General features: G+C 43.2%; 1 protein-coding gene across 1 annotated transcript; it reads right to left on the bottom strand.

Annotated features, from left to right (window-relative positions):
- Positions 1–2703: 2703 nt before the first annotated feature.
- On the bottom strand, positions 2704–13471 carry LOC128329609 (vomeronasal type-2 receptor 26-like). Its single transcript, XM_053261119.1, has 7 exons — positions 13462–13471; positions 12441–12615; positions 10823–11114; positions 9536–10399; positions 8845–9072; positions 5442–5568; positions 2704–3605 (listed from the first exon to the last, which is right to left on the bottom strand). Exons 1-7 carry the CDS (start codon positions 13469–13471, stop codon positions 2704–2706), a joined length of 2598 nt encoding a protein of 865 aa, XP_053117094.1.
- Positions 13472–17684: the final 4213 nt, after the last annotated feature.

Here is a 17684-nt window from a genome sequence, read left to right as displayed (position 1 = left end):
CCTTATAATCAGATTGCTTGACAAATATGCAGGTAAAGATAGAGCTCTGTATAGAGAATTAAACAGCATGTGAGTGAATCCTTGCCTCTCCTCCCCCCCCCACACCATTCAGTTTTGACAGCTTACAAGGTATCAAACCAACATTGTCTTTTAAATGTTTTGTCCACTTACATTTGTGCTATTTATATCTGTTTTTTAATATGCTCAGGTTCATTGCCAAGTTCAAGTTTGCATTCTTCCAACTCCCTAGATCAGGGGAAAAACTAGAGTAGGGCCTCACAGAGGCCATTTGAGCCTGTGCAGTGGCCATTTAATGGCTACCGCACAGACTCAAATGGTCCCTGCAAGGTCCTAGGCCTTTCCAGGCCTCACAGAAGCCTATTGAGCATGTGCAGCAACCTCCAAAATGGCCGCTGCACTGATCTTTGTAGGCCTGAATAGGCTTGAAAATCAGACCGGGATGGGCTGCGGCAGTGATGTAAGAAGCCGGCGGGGGAAGGGGGAGCCTTTGCAGACACGCCCCCATGGCCTTTGTGAAGCCCCCCAAAGGGGCTAAAATAAAAATAAAATAAATTCGTGGAGGGAGTGGGGAACAGCATGGCACTGGAGCCACCCCAAGTGGCGCCTAGGGCACATGCCCTGGCTGCCACACCCTAGATTCGCCTATGTACATTTGCTACTTTCCAGTCCTCTGGTAGACAGCCTGATTGCAGGGATAAGTTATATATTTTAGCAAGGAGGCTGGCAATTTCACATTTGAGTTCTTTAAGGAATCTTAGATTTTTCTCCTTGTTTGGATATTCATCCTCTGGGCATTCAAAACACTCAGGCATGTCTGGAAGAAAGTCAGTGTTCATCAAGTCTAACAATCTACCCACTCATCTCTGAGCAGTACAGGCATCAAACTCAGAGAGAAGGTCAGACAACGGCATTTTTCCTCCGAGACTACTTGTGTGATGACACTCTAGCCTGGAGCAGCCCTGAGCCATTTTTAGAAGGGTGGTATAGAAATTGAATTACTACTACTACTACTAATAATAATAATTATTATTATTATTATTATTATTATTACTATTACTATTACTATTACTATTATTACTTATGTATTTACACAGACAGGTGTTATTGACTGGTTTTTTTTTTATCCAGACATCAAGTCCTTCCCAAGGACCCGGGATGGCTGAATTTTATTATCAATTTTGTTGCTGTTATAGATATCGTCACAGAATATTGGCTGTTCCCAGTAAAGTTGTCAAAAAGCCAGCTCATAATTTTATTTATTTATTTATTTATTTATTTATTTATTTAACTTATATACCGCCCAAACTTTCATGTCTGGGTGGGTAACAATGACATAAAAACAATTAAATAAATATAAAAGGTTGAAAAAGTTTAACAATTTAAAAACAGCATAAAATTAAAACCTACAAATATAAAAAAACTGAAAAAGCTTGGGTGAAGACTTGGGTCATCAGATTTTTTAAAAAATATTTAGAGATGGGGAGGATCGTGTTTCAGCAGAGAGAGCTTTCCACAATCTCCAGGCAGAAATCGAGAAGGCCCATCTCCGTTTGACCACCAGACAAGCTGGTGGTAACTGGAGATGGACCTCCTCAACTGACCTTAATGGGCAGTGGGGCACATAATGAGGAAGACATTCTCTTAAATATCCAGGATCTAAGCCATTTAGGGCTTTATACATTATAACTAGCACTTTGTATTCTGCCCGGAAACCTATTGGCAGCCAGTGTAGCTCAATTAACAAGGGAGTAATGTGATCTCTCCGAGATGACCCGGAGACCAACCTGGCAGCTGCATTCTGAACCAGCTGAAGTTTCCGGACTACGTACAAAGGCAGACCCAAGTAGAGCACCTTACAGAAGTCCAGTCTGGAGGTTACCAACTAATGTACCACTGTTTTGTGGTCATTGATCTCGAGAAATGGGTGAATCTGATGTATCAGCCAAAGCTGATAGAAAGCACCCCTGGCCACCGCTTCAGCCTGAGAAACCAGAGAGAGGTGTGGATCCAGAAGTAATCCTAGACTGTGAACCTGTTCCTTTTGGGGAAGCGTGACCCCCACCTAGAACAGGTAGATCTAAATCATCTCTGGAGTTCTGACTGGACACAATAAGTACCTCCATCTTAGCTGGATTCAGCTTCAGTTTATTCTCCCTCATCCAGCCCATTACTGCCTCCAGGCAGGCATTCAGGGAAGATATGCCATCTCCCGAAGAAGCTGACATGGAGAAATAGATCTGGGTGTCACCAGCATACTGATAACATCCCGCTCCAAATCCCCTGATGATCTCTCCCAGCGGTTTCATGTAGATGTGGAAAAGCATTGGAGAGAGTATGGAAGCTTGAGGGACACCATACTTAAGCTCAAATTTTGAAGAGCAACAGTCTCCAATTGACACCATCTGGAATCTGTCCAAGAGATAGGAGAAGAACCACTGTAAAATAGTGCCTCCCACCCCCAACACCCTCAGACATTCCAGAAGGATACTATGGTTGATAGCATCGAAAGCCGGTCCAAACGGTCCAACAGAGTCACACTTCCTATGTCTAACTGATAAACAAGCAAAACTTCAGGAAACATAAATGTTTTTAGCCGCAGAAATGAAAAAGAAAAAAAGAAAAAAGAAAACAAACCAGAAAGAAACAAGCACACATAGATAATAAACAACAAGAAAACCAGATTCAATCCCTCCTCTTTATTAGGTGTTCTCTGCTGTTCAGGTCAGGTCTCAGCAAAATAATATAACATTTAGGAGAAAAGATACAAGCCAGTAACCCAGCACTGGACGCTAAGATGGAAAAGATCTCCACAGCAACCATGGATTTTCCTTTGGTGCTCAGATAGGCTGGGACAAAAGACAACCATACACTGCAAAACATCAGCATACTGAAGGTGATGAACTTGGCTTCATTAAAACTGTCAGGCAACTTCCTAGCTAAGAAAGCCACCGTAAAGCTGATGATGGACAGAAGTCCCATGTAGCCCAAGACCAGATAAAACATGATGGGGGAACCTTCATTACATTCTGCTATGATTTCTCCAGTCACAGATTGCTTGTCCAGATCTGGGAATGGTGGTGATGTCCCTAGCCACACTCCACAAATGCTTGTTTGAATAAGGGTGCAGGAAAGAACAATGGAGTTGGCCAATCTTTTCCCCATCCATGTCCTCATGTTAGATCCTGGTTTAGTGGCCATGAAAGCTACAACCACAGTGATGGTTTTGGCCAACACACACGAAATGGCTAGTGAGAAGATGATGCCAAATGCAGACTGTCGGACAAAGCAGGTTACTTTTGTACATTTCCCAAGAAATAGCAAAGAAGAGAGGAAGCAGAGGAGGAGGGAGAGCAGGAGAGTGTAGGTGATATCCCGGTTGTTGGCTTTGACTATGGGAGTATCTTTGTGCTTGATAAAAGTTGCTAGCACCAAGACTGTGATCAGGGAAAAAGAAACAGCAACTGAGGCTAAACAGATCCCTAAAGGTTCTTCATATGACAGAAAGTTTATCACTCTGGGGATACATCCATTTTTCTCCTTGTTTGGATATTCATCTTCTGGGCATTCAAGACACTCAGGCATGTCTGGAAGAAAGTCAGTGTTCATCAAGTTACTCATTTGAACTTGAGTATTCAAGCCAATTTACCAAAATGCCTTCACTGCTGATTTAACTAGTCATACTGGTGCTATTAAATTGGGTTGGACTTATGAACACCATTTTCACCTTCTCTCATTAAGCTCCTGCTTACTCTTTTCTTAGAAGCCTTAGCAGAAACTTTATTTCTTGTTTGGTTGCTGTGTTTTGCTTTTAGCTGCCTTCATTGCTTGGGGGCAAGTTTTCCCGACCCTCCCCGCAGACATAGCACTTATGCCCCACCCCCCGGAGAGCCACTAATGCACTCTTTTGTGTGCGGTGAATTACTAGGAGACTCCCTGCTCCAAGCAACCATGGAGCAGCTGCGCCAGACACACAATTAAAAAAAAATTGGGTAAGGGAACACGTGTTCCCTTAACCTCATTTAAGAAGGAGGTTCCATGGGCGGGTTTGCCACTGTGGAGCTGACAGAATTAGGCCCGATCCCGGTGATTCACATGAGTGAGCTGAACCCGGCTGGGCTGCCTTAGCTCAGTTTCTCTCACTCGTGTGAATTTCCTTTCTTTGTTTTATTTTGTTGTATCAGCAACAGAGGACCGTACTGGAACCACTAGTTTCTGAATCCAAGCTCTACCACCATGTAAAACTATAAAATAATGGAGGTCTTCTTACGATTAGTGAGAAGAGCTCCAGGGCCAACTGCTTGGAGAGGAGGGTTACACTCACTCTCCCTGCAAATGAGCAGCTAAAGCTCATTCAGCGGTTTGGGGTACACCCTGCTCTCTGGAGCTCCTATAATGCATCACATGACACACCATGGGGCTATTCTCACAATTAGCAAAAATCGGGCTAGGAGAGCCTAGCCCTATTTTTGCTAATCGTGAGAACCACCAGGCTCGGCTGTGAGTGCTCTGCAAACCCGGGCTATCTGGTCATGAGTAGCCGCAGTGTGGCTCCGCGGTGTGGCTACTTGCGAGTAGACCCCCAGAAAGGAGGCAAAAAGCCACCTTCCGGCTCCAGGGGTCTCCCCAGTATGCCCTGTGCGCTCACTGTGTGGGGGCCCCCGAGCTTCCCAGCCCCCGCTGGCTCCATCACAGAGCCGACAATCGTGTGGGCAGCTGATCCAGCCCCCCAGGGCTCCCTGCCCACTCATGTGTGGGGAGAACAGGCTTAGCCCACTGTCCCCCCGCGCACTGGAAGAAACCAGGTCTCACTGATTGTGAGTCCTGGTCCCATCAGTACAATGATGTTGTGGGAGAGCTCACTACCTTAACCTGACTTAAGAGGGGGGATCCATAGGTGGTATTGCTGCTGTGGAGCCACTGGGATTGGCCTTGAACCTGGCGGTTCACATGAGGGTGCCAAACCAGGCTGGGCTACCTTAGCCCAGCTCTGCAGGCTTGTGTTGACAGCCTCAATATCCATTAAAGTGTGTCAAAAATCACTGAATTCCTACAGAGACTCAATGACAGAACCACAAAACTGTTACAGCATTTGGGATTCTTTTACCCTGCACACCCTCTCTCTCATATGTATATACCACCTGATAGAGATACCTCTAGCTCCCCCCCCGCCCCCACATACATGCATTTCTTTCATCTGATGACTATTGTTCAAATGTATGAACTGAACCCACTATTGAAATGTTGTGGGAGGACCTGAAATGAGCTGTTCATGCAAGGAAGCCCTCAAATGCCACAGAGTGGAAACAGTATTTTTAGTTGCAATTATTGCTCTCCAAGGGTGTGCCACCAGTTACAGAAAGCAGGGTTCACACATTTTCTTGCACAAGGATGTTTGTTGTTGACTCTTTCTCTTGACCTACCCTTCTCTGCTGAAATCTTCCCTTCAGGGCATGGAGCACATTCATAGCAGCAGAATTTCTCCCTTTCCCTCTTTTTCTTCTGAAACCCAGGCTGGCAGGAGTCAGTACACACAGAAAGGGGCAGCACCTAGCAATAAAAATGAGGGGATTTAGGAACAAGCTGACCAGGTGTATCTTGGAAGGTGATGCATTGATGTGAATTTTGTTGGGGTAATTATATGGCCTAAATCTCTCCCCAAATTTGTTATCTTGCTGCCCTTCTGATCAAGATCTTTGAAAAAGGGCCAGAATGAGACAGAACAAAGAGATAAAAGGAAGGACTGTGATAGAAAATCCTGAAGAAATTGCTGGAAAAGTAGGACCTGATAAACAGCAGGGTGTGGTACACCTAAGATGCTCATGAGCTAGAGGAACTGTTTGTACTGACACACAAAAAAAGACATGATACAACTATATGGAGGTGAACGGGGCACACATTTGACTTGGTAAGTCAGACAGGTGCAATAGGTCTAACGATCCACTCATCCATCTCTGAGCAGTACGGGCACCAAACTCATAGAGAAGGTCAGACAACAGCATCTTTTCTCCAATACTGCTTGTGTGATCACACTCAAGCCTGGAGCAGCAGATCAGAATTCAGATTCCTGCTCCTACTTGCCAATGCCTAAAGTAATTCAGAGACTGCCAAGCCTCAACGGCCTGATTGACCACTTCCCCCTTTCCTCAAAAATCAGCAATCCCATCCCCTTCTGACTTACCCATTTTGTCAGAAAGCAAATAAAATAAAATAAAATAAAATAATCTCAACCTTTAACCGGATGGCCAGGTCATTCACACAATTGAAAAGTGGGCTCTACCCAGTTTTGGGAGGTGTGTGTGTGTGTGTGTGTGTGTGTGTGTGTGTGTGTGTGTGTTGACCACTTCCCCCTTTCCTCAAACATCAGTAATCCTATCTCCTTCTGACTCGGCCAATTTGTCAGAAAGCAATAAAATAAAATAAAATAAAATAATCTCAACCTTTAACAGGATAGCCCAGTCATTCACACAATCAAAAAGTGTGCTCTACCTAGTTTTGGGAGGGGTGTGTGTGTGTGTGTGCACGCGCACTCCCAATTTGTGGTTGTGTGGAAGTAAGGTAGGAGGAAAACCTGGGGGCTTTTCTTCCTACCATGGTTCCACACAATCACTGGCAGAGAGAGAGAGAGAGAGAGAAATTGACTTCCAGCTGGTAATCATGGAGAGGCCAAAAGAGAGGAGGTCTTCTTTTTCCAAGATGGCTCCTTGAGTAGCCTCTTGTTTCTTTACTCTCCTCCTATGTTCTCCTTTTTTCTTTATAAACACTTGTTTCTCTTTTGTTTTTGTTTTGTTTTTCTTTTCCCTTTCCTGGTTATTTGCAGCTTATTTTGTATTTTCAGTCCTTAAGTATCTACAGTCTTTTCTTTAATTCTCTTTCAACTCTGCTTTTTATCGACGATGGGGAAGTCTTTTGATCTTTTGGAGTTGGAATCTCTTACAAGTGCTCCCGGATTTAAAAAGTTGTTATTGACTTTTCACTCTCCTTGTATTCCACTTTATTGCTTTAAACTTCATTATTTTCTTAAGCTATGGGGCATCTATCATATTAAGGTGCCTACCCATACCTCTAAATGTGTTTATGATACTTCTCCAGGGCTGGCCACCAAACCTCTTGATAACGTTTCTGGGCCGGCAGCCGACCTATCTGCTGTTTCCCCCTCTGCAAACAACCTTGGGCTGATTGCCACCTCTGACGCTACCTCTGGGCGAGCAGCCAACTCACTCTGCATTGACACCCTTTCCTCTCCTACTTCTCCTACTATTGATCTAACTTGTGTGGACCCTCTTTTTTACTCAGTTCCCCCAGGAGTGATTTCTGGATTACACCCTTTCCCCAGCATTTCTGCAGTTATTTCCTCCTCTTTCTTCTTGCCTGATAGGTTATCTCCTCTTATCCTTCGTTAATATTTTCTTCATCTGTTGACTGGAGACTTTGCAAGCACTCCGCAAACCCGGTTCTTCTAATCGTGAGTTGCTGCGGTGCGGTTGTGTGCCACAGCAACTCATGAGTAGACCCCCGACCAAGAGGCTTAAAAGCAGCGTCCTGGCTCAGGGTTCTCTCCACTCGGCCCTGCACACTTGCACAGGACATACTGGAGCTTCCAGGAGCTGCACGGCCGCCGATCCTCCCAGACCCCACCAGCTCCATAACAGAGCCGGCAGTCGTGTGGGTGGCTGATCCAGCTGCCAAGGGCTCCTGCCCTAGTCATCTGTGGGGAGAGCAGAGTTAGCCCCCTCTCCTCGCAAACCCTCAAGAGGCTCTTCTCATGGATCGTGAGAAGAGCCTCATTGTGTACTAACTTACAGAGGGGCCAGGTGAAATGTTGGGTCTCTCTCCTCAGAGATGGATAGATTATTTTGGTTTCCTGACAGCTATGGTTGATTTTCCAACTTTTATGACTAGCAGGGTTGTTCATCTTCTAATAAACCTGTGGGATATGGTGATGATCAAGGGGAATATATGTGATTCCTTCTAGGAATCCTTTCCTTTTCCCCTTCTCAGATCTTATGTAGAAAGAAGGATGCCAGATGTAGCACCCATGGAGGAATAATGTAGCTGGCCAAATATGATCCTAATGGTGGCAAGGAATAGAGTGAACTCACGGCAGAGAGAAGAAATTACTACAACACACAATGCAGAATTAATGTATTAAATTCTCTGTCACATTGATCTAGTTCACAAGCCTCATTTACTGTAAATGCTCCTTTTAAAGATGCTCTACACACGTAGAGAATGCAAGGTGCACTGCAAATCCCTTCCTGAGTGCCACTCACCCCAGAGAGGCAAACAGTGTAACCTCTGCTGGGCACTTTCTTGATCAGGAAATGGGGGTGATCTAGGCTGCCAGTCACAGAACGACCAGCCATCACAATTATGACATGAGCCTTTTAACATGAAATGTGCAGCAACCATGGGAAGCTGGGTGATGCTCTGGGTAGGACTTCAGGACCTAGAGGATCTTTTCAACTATTCCCCAAATAGGGCCAAACTAGTGTTTGAATCTAGGTATGAAATTGTTAACCAAGATATTATGATTGTGTGAATCCATGCCAATGAAACTCAGAGGCATTCAGAAATGCCTCTGAATACCTTTTGCTGAGGAACAACCATGGGAGAAGGCGATTGCTCAAGTCTCATTTGTGGGCCTCCTGGAGGAATCCAATTCACCACTGTAAGCATGACAGATGGAGTAGATAAGCCGATGGTCTTCTGCAGCAGGCCACATCCAATAAAGCTATATTCACCGACTTCAGCAAAGGACATTTCTACTCCAACCCCAGCAGAGGTCACCTTCTCCCCCTCCCCCTCTCCCTTCGTCACACACACCTGGTTAAAATGCCTGTGCCACACAATTTTCTTCTCATCGATCACAAATTGTTTTCCTTCAAGAACACTAGAGTCCACACTTCCAACCTTCACTTTTTTCAAGGAACTATTTGGAGGAAAATGCACATTGAGTATATCAAATCCAGTTACCATTTCCCTGTTCTCATTGAAAGAAACAGTTTCTCCAGCTGAGTTGTTAAAGGAGCTGCCTTGAAGAAATCCATGGAGCTATTTAAATGAATGAGAAAAGAAACAGAGGGGTAATCTTGTAGTATTATTATTATTTTTGCTTTAGTTGAAGCATGTAAATAGAGTTACATTGGTATCTCTGTATGTGATAAAGAAACACAGTTCATTATTGGTACAGTTTTATTCAGTTTCACCTAACAAAGACCCAATCACACAATGATTATTTCACCTAACAAACACCCAATCACACAATGCAGGCTTTGTGCAGTTCTTGAGGACTGAATTTTGCAGTTTCCTTTGCTTCAGGTTCTAACCATAGCGGAAATGTGAGCCCCTCCAACCCCTATATCTATCTATCTATCTATCTATCTATCTATCTATCTATCTATCTATCTATCTATCACATGCACAACAGTTATTGCTCAAGGTTTGTTTCCTATTTTGCTTCAACAGATACAAATGTATTCATGCAAAACAATATATTTCTTGCTGGAGACCTTACCTGCCAAGGCTGGACAACTTCTGGTTCAAGCATTTCATGCCTCACCTTTGCTCTATGATTGGATCTAGATGAGTACATTTTATGCAAAGCATGTGCAACAGATAAGACAGCATTATGGATACCATAGCTGTGTCCAGACATGTTCATTTCAAAAATACACCCAGGGAGGCTCTCCAGCTTCTCTTCCAAAGTACATTTTTCATCATTCTCTGTAGATGTACTGGGAGTGGGAAATGTGCAGCCAAAAGCATGTTCACAAAAGTCTTTGATAAAGCGATCTCTTTGTGTCCAAGAACATCGGATGCTCTGAAGATATGCCTGGAATCCAGAAGGTTCATTTGTATGTATTGCAAAGGAAATGGCACCTTCAAATATTTCAAAATCCCAACCTCTTATAATAACCGTCATTAGAAATTCTATCTGGGCTGTTGTAATCCACACCTTCCTACTAGCTGTGTTTCCTTTATAGTCAAACTCCTCTGTAGCAAATAACATAACCAGCCACATAACAACTGATGTTTCACCATAGATAACAATTATTTTAACTTTCTCATTCAGAAGATACTGGTGAATATTTTCACCCATGGTTTTAAGTTCATTGCTGTCAGGGAAATGGCCATGGTGTGGGATTCTCTCTGTGAATGCTGAGCAGATGCCGCCCTCAGAAAGCAAGGGCTCCAGGTTCCGCAAGAAGCGATCTCCACTGCCATCATCTGCAGCAAGGAGCCCAATCCACATCCACCCAAAATGCTGTAGTAACTGGATAATTGGCCTATATTGATGGCTTTCATTTGGGACAGTGCGGTAAAAGGAGGATGCTTGGGTTGAATCACTCACTTCTTGGGCAAATGATCCATATGAAAGCTAAAAGGAAACAGACAGGTATCTTAAAGTTAGGTTAAGAGGAGTATCTGACTGCACAACTATTTAACTGGCTTCCTTTATCACTGAACCTTTAGTGAGGGGAAAAAACTGGTTTAGATTTCCAGATGTGAATAACTTTAAAAGTGTCAACACCATGAACACTTTCTTGCTGAAACTTGGAAGTATAATGCAGTTTCTGGGTAAATACTTTTCTTAAAGGAGTGGTCTGTACTTCCTTTTTCTCAGCTATCTGAAAATGTTCTCCCTTTTTGATTTTGTTTCTCAAAGAGCAAGGCTTTTTTCCCCAGAGAGTCACACTTCTCAATCACATCCCTCCCTTTTCTTGAAGCTCAAATTTTCTCTGGGAAGAATAAATTAAATATGAAATTGATGAAAACTATATCCTCCATGCACAGATCTTACCTGTGGAATCTTGTAAAGACTGAAGATGTCTGCCATGTAGTAGGAGTTATCAGACCCAAGCCCCCCAATGAGAGAGATGAGATTTTTCTGGCTGTCACATCTGTAGTTGGCGACAAATCTACGAGATTTGAAGAGCAGGTCTAAAACATTGCGATAGGTCAATTTCACATCATTGTACGTGTCATAGATATGAAATCCAAGTGTTGTATTGGGCAAGATCTCAGGATTCTCGTTGATCTCATTTACAGTGAATGCCAAGGACAAGAGATGCTGGTAGAATTTGGTCACTATGCTGTGAAAAGTGTTATGTGATAATTTGCAAAGTAATACTATGATGCATGACCAACAACGATGCAGACAATACTGGAGAATTCTGGTACAAAAAAGAAAATCACTTTTTGAAATGATTCCATGCAAAGATCCTGAAATTTCATTTTCATTTGATGGGGGATATAAGATATAAAAATGGTCTCAAAAAATGTAGAGGGAGCTGTTCAGGTGATTGTGAAAAGGGATCAGGTGCAAAGCAAATAAGAATGAAGTGGAACCTGAGACACATACTACGCACAAAATATGACCTTTACTCCTCAACTATCCAATCCCTACATTATTTTATTCTGAATCCAGAAAAGTATTTATTTAAAAGAATTTAAATTTGGCATGATTTTCTTAATACTAGCTACCACTCATGTGGTCTCTCATGAACAATGTGTCTGTCCTCTAATTTGTATTCATTTTCAGGTTATCTACATACAATTTTTTTTACCAGGAATTTCAACATTTTTCTCTCAACCCTTTCATTTTGGCCAAAGTCAAAGTTATCAAATATAATTTAAGTTAGTTGATTTGTTTAAGAAAATCTCATTGCACATTTCCCCCTTGTTCCCCAGTTTTCACTGACACTGGGTTTTGAATTCTGAATGTTTCTTTTAGTGATTTCCCCAGTTTCAGAGGATTTCCCCCCAGCTTCCAATTTCTTGAAGAGATGATTTTTGCACAGGTCTTCCCTCCCCCACTCCAAATTTCTCAGATGGGTATATTTAAGCAGTTACTAAATGCTTTAAACTCTACAGGTGGCTCAGTACAATTAAAGCCAATAACAAGTTCCATTTCTAACTTGGGTTAGAGAACCAACATATAACCAGTCTTTCCACTAGCAAGGCATATATATATATATTCTCAATCTTCAATTTTAGTCCAAGTCAGAATTATCACATATGATTTTAATTTCTTCCTTTAAAAAACAAAGCAAAACCCATTGCACATTCCCACCTCCTTATCAGTTTTTACTGAAATCAGTTTTTGAATTCTTTGTAGGATGTGCAGAACATTTCAACTCAAAACGGGCCATGCTACCCATGGGGAACAAAAACCTGTTTTGAGCTTTCCCTTTTTTCCCTATGGCTGAAACACTCGAAAAATTTCAGGTTTTGTTCCATCAAAATAGTTGGATCGACTTATGTTTCGATGAAAAATTTTGGTCACCTGAATACGTCATCATAATCTTTAAAATCTACAGTTAGCTATATTGAAATTCAGTACAATTAAAGTAACCAATATACCCCATCTGTAAAGGCAGAAAGATGTTTGCTAGTTTTGGAGAAAGATAATTTCTTACATTGGAAGATAAGACTCTAGTTCCTGGCTAGGGGATTCCTTGAAGGAAAATCCATTGGTAACATAATAGATGTGAGACGTCATCCCACCAATGATGAGACCACCCGGCTTATACCATTCATGTAGAACAGGAAGGACATCACTTACAGGACACTTGAGAGGACTGACTTTGTAATCTAGGAGAAGCAGCAGAAAGAGCAACAGTAGTACCTTCAACACCCTGCTAGCAAAGCTTCTCTCAGTGCTAGCATCTTGCCTGCCCATCTGTAGTCTTATTGCTGACATCAGCCCACTGGAACCAAATGACAGTTCTGCCTTTACTTCCTAAAGAGCTGAATCAGTCTTGCCTTTCTTAAAAAATGAGCCTTCAACCACAACCAAAGTGCAATGATTTGTAGCCAAGACCATACAAGAGAAGGGAAGACCAACAGCATTCAGACTGACAAAGCCCTGCCTGGATCTTGAGACTCAACCCAGTTCTCTGTGGCACAAACAAAGGATTTTATCAGCACTTTCAGATTTGCCCCTGATTTTTTCTACAATCGTCCAGAAAGTCGCTGGATAATGGCCAAGAAAATAAATGATGTAATTCTGATAATTGTAGAGGGAGATAATTGCCTCTGCAAAGTTCTGCCCCAGAGTGACAGCATTGGTGGCAAACATGCTTATATTTCCTCCTCTGCTGCTCTTTAGGAGGACAAAGTGTAGAAAAGTTTGGGAAGTCAACAATGAGCAAACTAGTCCTGTGCACAGCAGAAAAAGTTAGATCAGATCCCACACATTTACATCTGACACTAGAATTGTTCGATTTAGTAAGATGTCCCCTCCAGACAGCCAGACCATTGGAGCAGATTGGATACATCCTGAGCCTTTTGGAAGGGCGGTATAAAAGTTTTAATAATAAATAAATAAATAATAAATATAGGTGGAAATATCCAACTTGTCAGGTTTTCCATAGGAATCAGAGGGAGAAAAAATGCAGACTGTTACAAAACATGCAGGAACTGAACCCCCATTCTTACCATTAAACATGCCTACTTTGGTTAAACTTGCTCCTTGCCTTCATGGGAAATATGGCCCTGATTTTGGCACCTCATATTATAAATCTGGAACTACCTGTATATTGTATACAAAGCTCTTGCTCTGTCCCTATCCTACGGTCATACCACCCCTCGCCCAAGTCCCCCCTCCAATATATATGTGGGTAAGAAACAATATATTGTTATTTAAAAAGAAACTGGTGGATGAAATAATGGAACAATCCCCAAATGGGTTCCACAAATGGAAGGGAATAATCACATCGTCCTCACCCCATACAGTGCTGACAGATTGTGCTGGCAGAATTCCGGCATTATACAGAGCAACTCACAGGACATGGTAAGCAGGTCCTGCTTACCTTCAGCACTGCCTCTCCCAGCCAGTTCTGTCCCATCCTGTGAGATCTTCTCAGGTTGCCCTTCTTTTGGGCTTTCTCTGTTGCAGGCCCTTCACTTTGGAATTCTCTCTCCCCCCATATTCGGACTGCCTCCTCACTTTCAGCCTTTAAAATCTTATTGAAGACATTTCTTTTCTGCCAGGTGTTTGCCCTTTAAAACTCTCCCTCCCTCCCCCTCTCTAAATCTCGTATGCTGTTCTTGCCTTGTACACTGCCCTGAGTCTGTGGAGTGGGCAGTATATTAAATCTTCAAACAAACAAACAAACAAATTGAAAAATGGGACCTCATAGAATATTCAAAATCAACATGCCAACAAGTCCTCTCCTCCTACTTTGTAGAGAGTACAGCAAGACACTGCTACCATGAAGCTGGAGCCTGTGGCTGAAATGGGAGGGACATATTCTATGTATGCCCAGATGCTATGTTGACACCTTTCAAAATGTACGACTTTCAAGACAGGAGGGAAAGAAAGAGACAGGCAGTAATTGTCATTTAACAGGCCACAACTTTATTAAACTAAGTAGGGGAGAGGAATACATAACATCAGGTCCTGAGAGGCAATCCCTGGCTTGAGAGAACTTTTAAGCCTGGCCTTCTGGGCCTGCTTAAGTCCTGGATGTCCCACAGAAAGGATGTAGAGGAGAGCCCAGTCCAGAGGAGATGCTGAAGTGGCCCACTCTGGCTGCTTAAGACCTGAATACACTGATGGAAGGGTATGGAGGGGATCCTAGGCCAGAGGAACTCACATTATCAACTCCTGCAGAGACCAGCCTTGCCCAGAAACATGGCAATTCTTTTGATTCTTAGTAACATTTCTATTGTTGTTGCTGTTGTAGTATTAAAAAAATCCAAATGGCCTTATGTGCCTTGGCACAAAGGGTGGATGTGCATAAACGCAACAAATTCATATTAGGAACATAAACTTAGGAGCCGGATAATAATGTGGAGGAGGTATTTAGCAATAGCAATAGCAATAGCACTTACATTTATATACCGCTCTATAGCCGAAGCTCTCTAAGCGGTTTACAATGATTTAGCATATTGCCCCCCAACATTCTGGGTACTCATTTTACCGACCTCGGAAGGATGGAAGGCTGAGTCAACCTTGAGCCCCTGGTCAGGATCGAACTTGTAACCTTCTGGTTACAGGGCGGCAGTTTTACCACTGCGCCACCAGGGGCTCTTAGTTATATTATTTACAATGAGTTATTCTATTGCTCATGCCTGTTGGAATCCATAGCTATCTGCGGTGCACCTGACAATGCTCCTCTAAACTCATCAGTTACATTTGGAATCTCTTGAACCGCAAATCTATTTTCCTTTTTTGGCAGGATTATATTATGGAGGATTGGGGATGAAGTAAAAACAGTGCTGATTCTTTAGTAAACAGTACTGCAGGGCTGTTGTAAAAGTTAATAGTGTAATCATGATAGAGTTCTTCACCACCACAAGCCGCCAGAGGGTCCATTTGTCATTTCTCACTTGGTTTACAGTGAACAGTCATCTGGAGTGACTGAAGAATTATTTTAACTCTTTCCCTAGCATCCAATACTGAGAGGTTTGCTGCCTACGAACATGGAGGTTCTATTTATCTACTGTGAGCAATACTCATTGATGTTCAATTGTTTTAAAATGTTTACCTTTTAAGAAATTTAGAGAATTGGCCTAATGTTTATGAATTGTGCTTCTTTCTCTCAGCTGACAACTTCTTCTTCTTCTTCTTCTTCTTCTTCTTCTTCTTATTATTATTATTATTATTATTATTATTGGACTTTCAACTACAAACAGACAAACATCTGCTACACAATACACCAGATATAACTGTAGTTGAGAAGAGATAAAAACAAGTCAAAATAATCAATATAACAATACCAGGGGATAGCAGAATAGAAGAAAAAGAAATAGAAAAAATAAAATACAAAGCTCTATGAACTGAAATTGAAAGGCTGTGGCAGAAGAAGACCAAAATAATTCCAGTAATAATTGGCGCCCTAGGTGCAATTCCAAAACACCTTGAAGAGCACCTCAACACCATAGGGGCCACAGAAATCACCATCAGCCAATTACAAAAAGCAACTTTACTGGAACAGCCTATATTCTGTGACAATATCTATAATAACAGCAACAACATTGATAATAAAATCCAGCCATTCCAGGTCCTTGGGAAGAACGCAATGTCTGGATAAAACAAACCAGCCAATAATACTGTCTGTGTAAACTCTCTCTCTCTCTCTCTCTCTCTCTCTCTCTCTCTCTCTCTCTCTCTCTCTCTCTCTCTCTCTAGTGTGTGTGTGTGTGTGTGTGTGTATACACACACACACACACATACACACACACACAACGTTATTTGTTAGCCTCCCCATAACAAATTGTTTTCTGGGAAGATCAGAACACAGGATTAAAAGATACAATAAAAACACATCATAACACATGTGTGTGCGTGTGGGTGGGGGAGGGAATACAAAATACAGTACCTAACAGTTTAAGGGGCTGGGGGTAGGGCTGGGGCTGATTGACTGTGAGGTCCATGCGGGGATGGGGCTTCAGCCTCTTAGCCAACTCGGGCGTCTTACCTCTGTCAGTCCACTCTTTGCAGGCAGTGAGAGCGGATGTCTTGAAGGAGCTGTTTTAATGCTTGTAGGCCTGGGTCCCCCTGTTCCCATGTCACAGGACTCAGGGAGCTACAGAGGCGTAACGATAGGGGGGGCAGGGGGGGCACGTGCCCCCGGCGCCATCTCTGTACGTCACGTGGGGGGCGCCGCCATGACCCCCGACGATGCAAAAAAAAATTTATTTTTTATTTTTTTAAAAAATTTTAAATGTCCCTTCGCATGGCGCCCGTGCCCCCCTCCATTGCTTTGCTGGCCTGGCTTGGGACTACTGGGAGACACAGGTGCCATGCCGCCGCCAGCGGGAAAGGGAGAAAGAGAGCGCGCACGAGCGAGCACGGCACTGATTGGCGGCACAGGAGCTGCTTCTTAAGGCGCGCGGCTGGTCAGCAACGTTCTCTCTCTCTCTCGGCTCTCTAGCCCGGTCTTATAATCAAACACACACACGCGCGCTGCGCATGCGTGTGAGTCTGTCGGCAGCTTCCTCCCAGCTCGGCTCGCCTGCTCTTCTGCACGTGGAGCACGGCAGAGCCGAGGAGAGCGTTGCTGGGGGCTGGGGTAGGGCTGCAGCAGAGCCAGGCGAAGGCAGGAGGTGGAGGAGGACGGCAGGACGTCGGACTCTAGAAGAAGCCAAGAACCAGACCTCGAGGGCATCTGTTTATTAATTAAAAGTGTCAAGCATGCACTCAGGTGTGTGTGTTTGTGTTACTGTTCTATCTTCGTTCGTTCTTACTTATCAATCCCTTCCCCGCCCGTTCTGCCACTTCCTTATCCTCAGGCTCTGGGCTTTTTCCTACTATTGCTTTTACTGAAAATAATTACTTTCCAAATCGCTATCTAAATCTATCTCGCTATCTAATCTATTCTTTTGGTAGTCTCCCTCCGTGGTCCGAACTGCTTGCTCCCTCTCCCCCTCTCCGAGCCTTTTCTCTTCATTGTCTGCTCCTTTAATGTTCTAATTGGCTTTGAAACAAATGCCTTCAGCTGCATCATGTGATTAGGGTTTTTTCCTCGCTATCTAATCTATTCTTTTGGTATTGTAATCTCTGGAGACCTAAAGGAAGGGAGGGGAGTGGGGGAAGTTCTCATTTTCCCTCTCTGTTACCTTGATGTCTATCCAATTCATTTCAATAAGAGTGTAGGAATGTTATAGCTGAGAAGTCTTCTAGGCTAATTCTGATGTTTGAGATACCAGCCAAC

This window comes from Hemicordylus capensis, chromosome 6 (assembly GCF_027244095.1).
Source record: "Hemicordylus capensis ecotype Gifberg chromosome 6, rHemCap1.1.pri, whole genome shotgun sequence".
Classification (NCBI taxonomy): domain Eukaryota; kingdom Metazoa; phylum Chordata; class Lepidosauria; order Squamata; family Cordylidae; genus Hemicordylus; species Hemicordylus capensis.
This window is presented reverse-complemented; position numbering and strand designations above follow the sequence as displayed.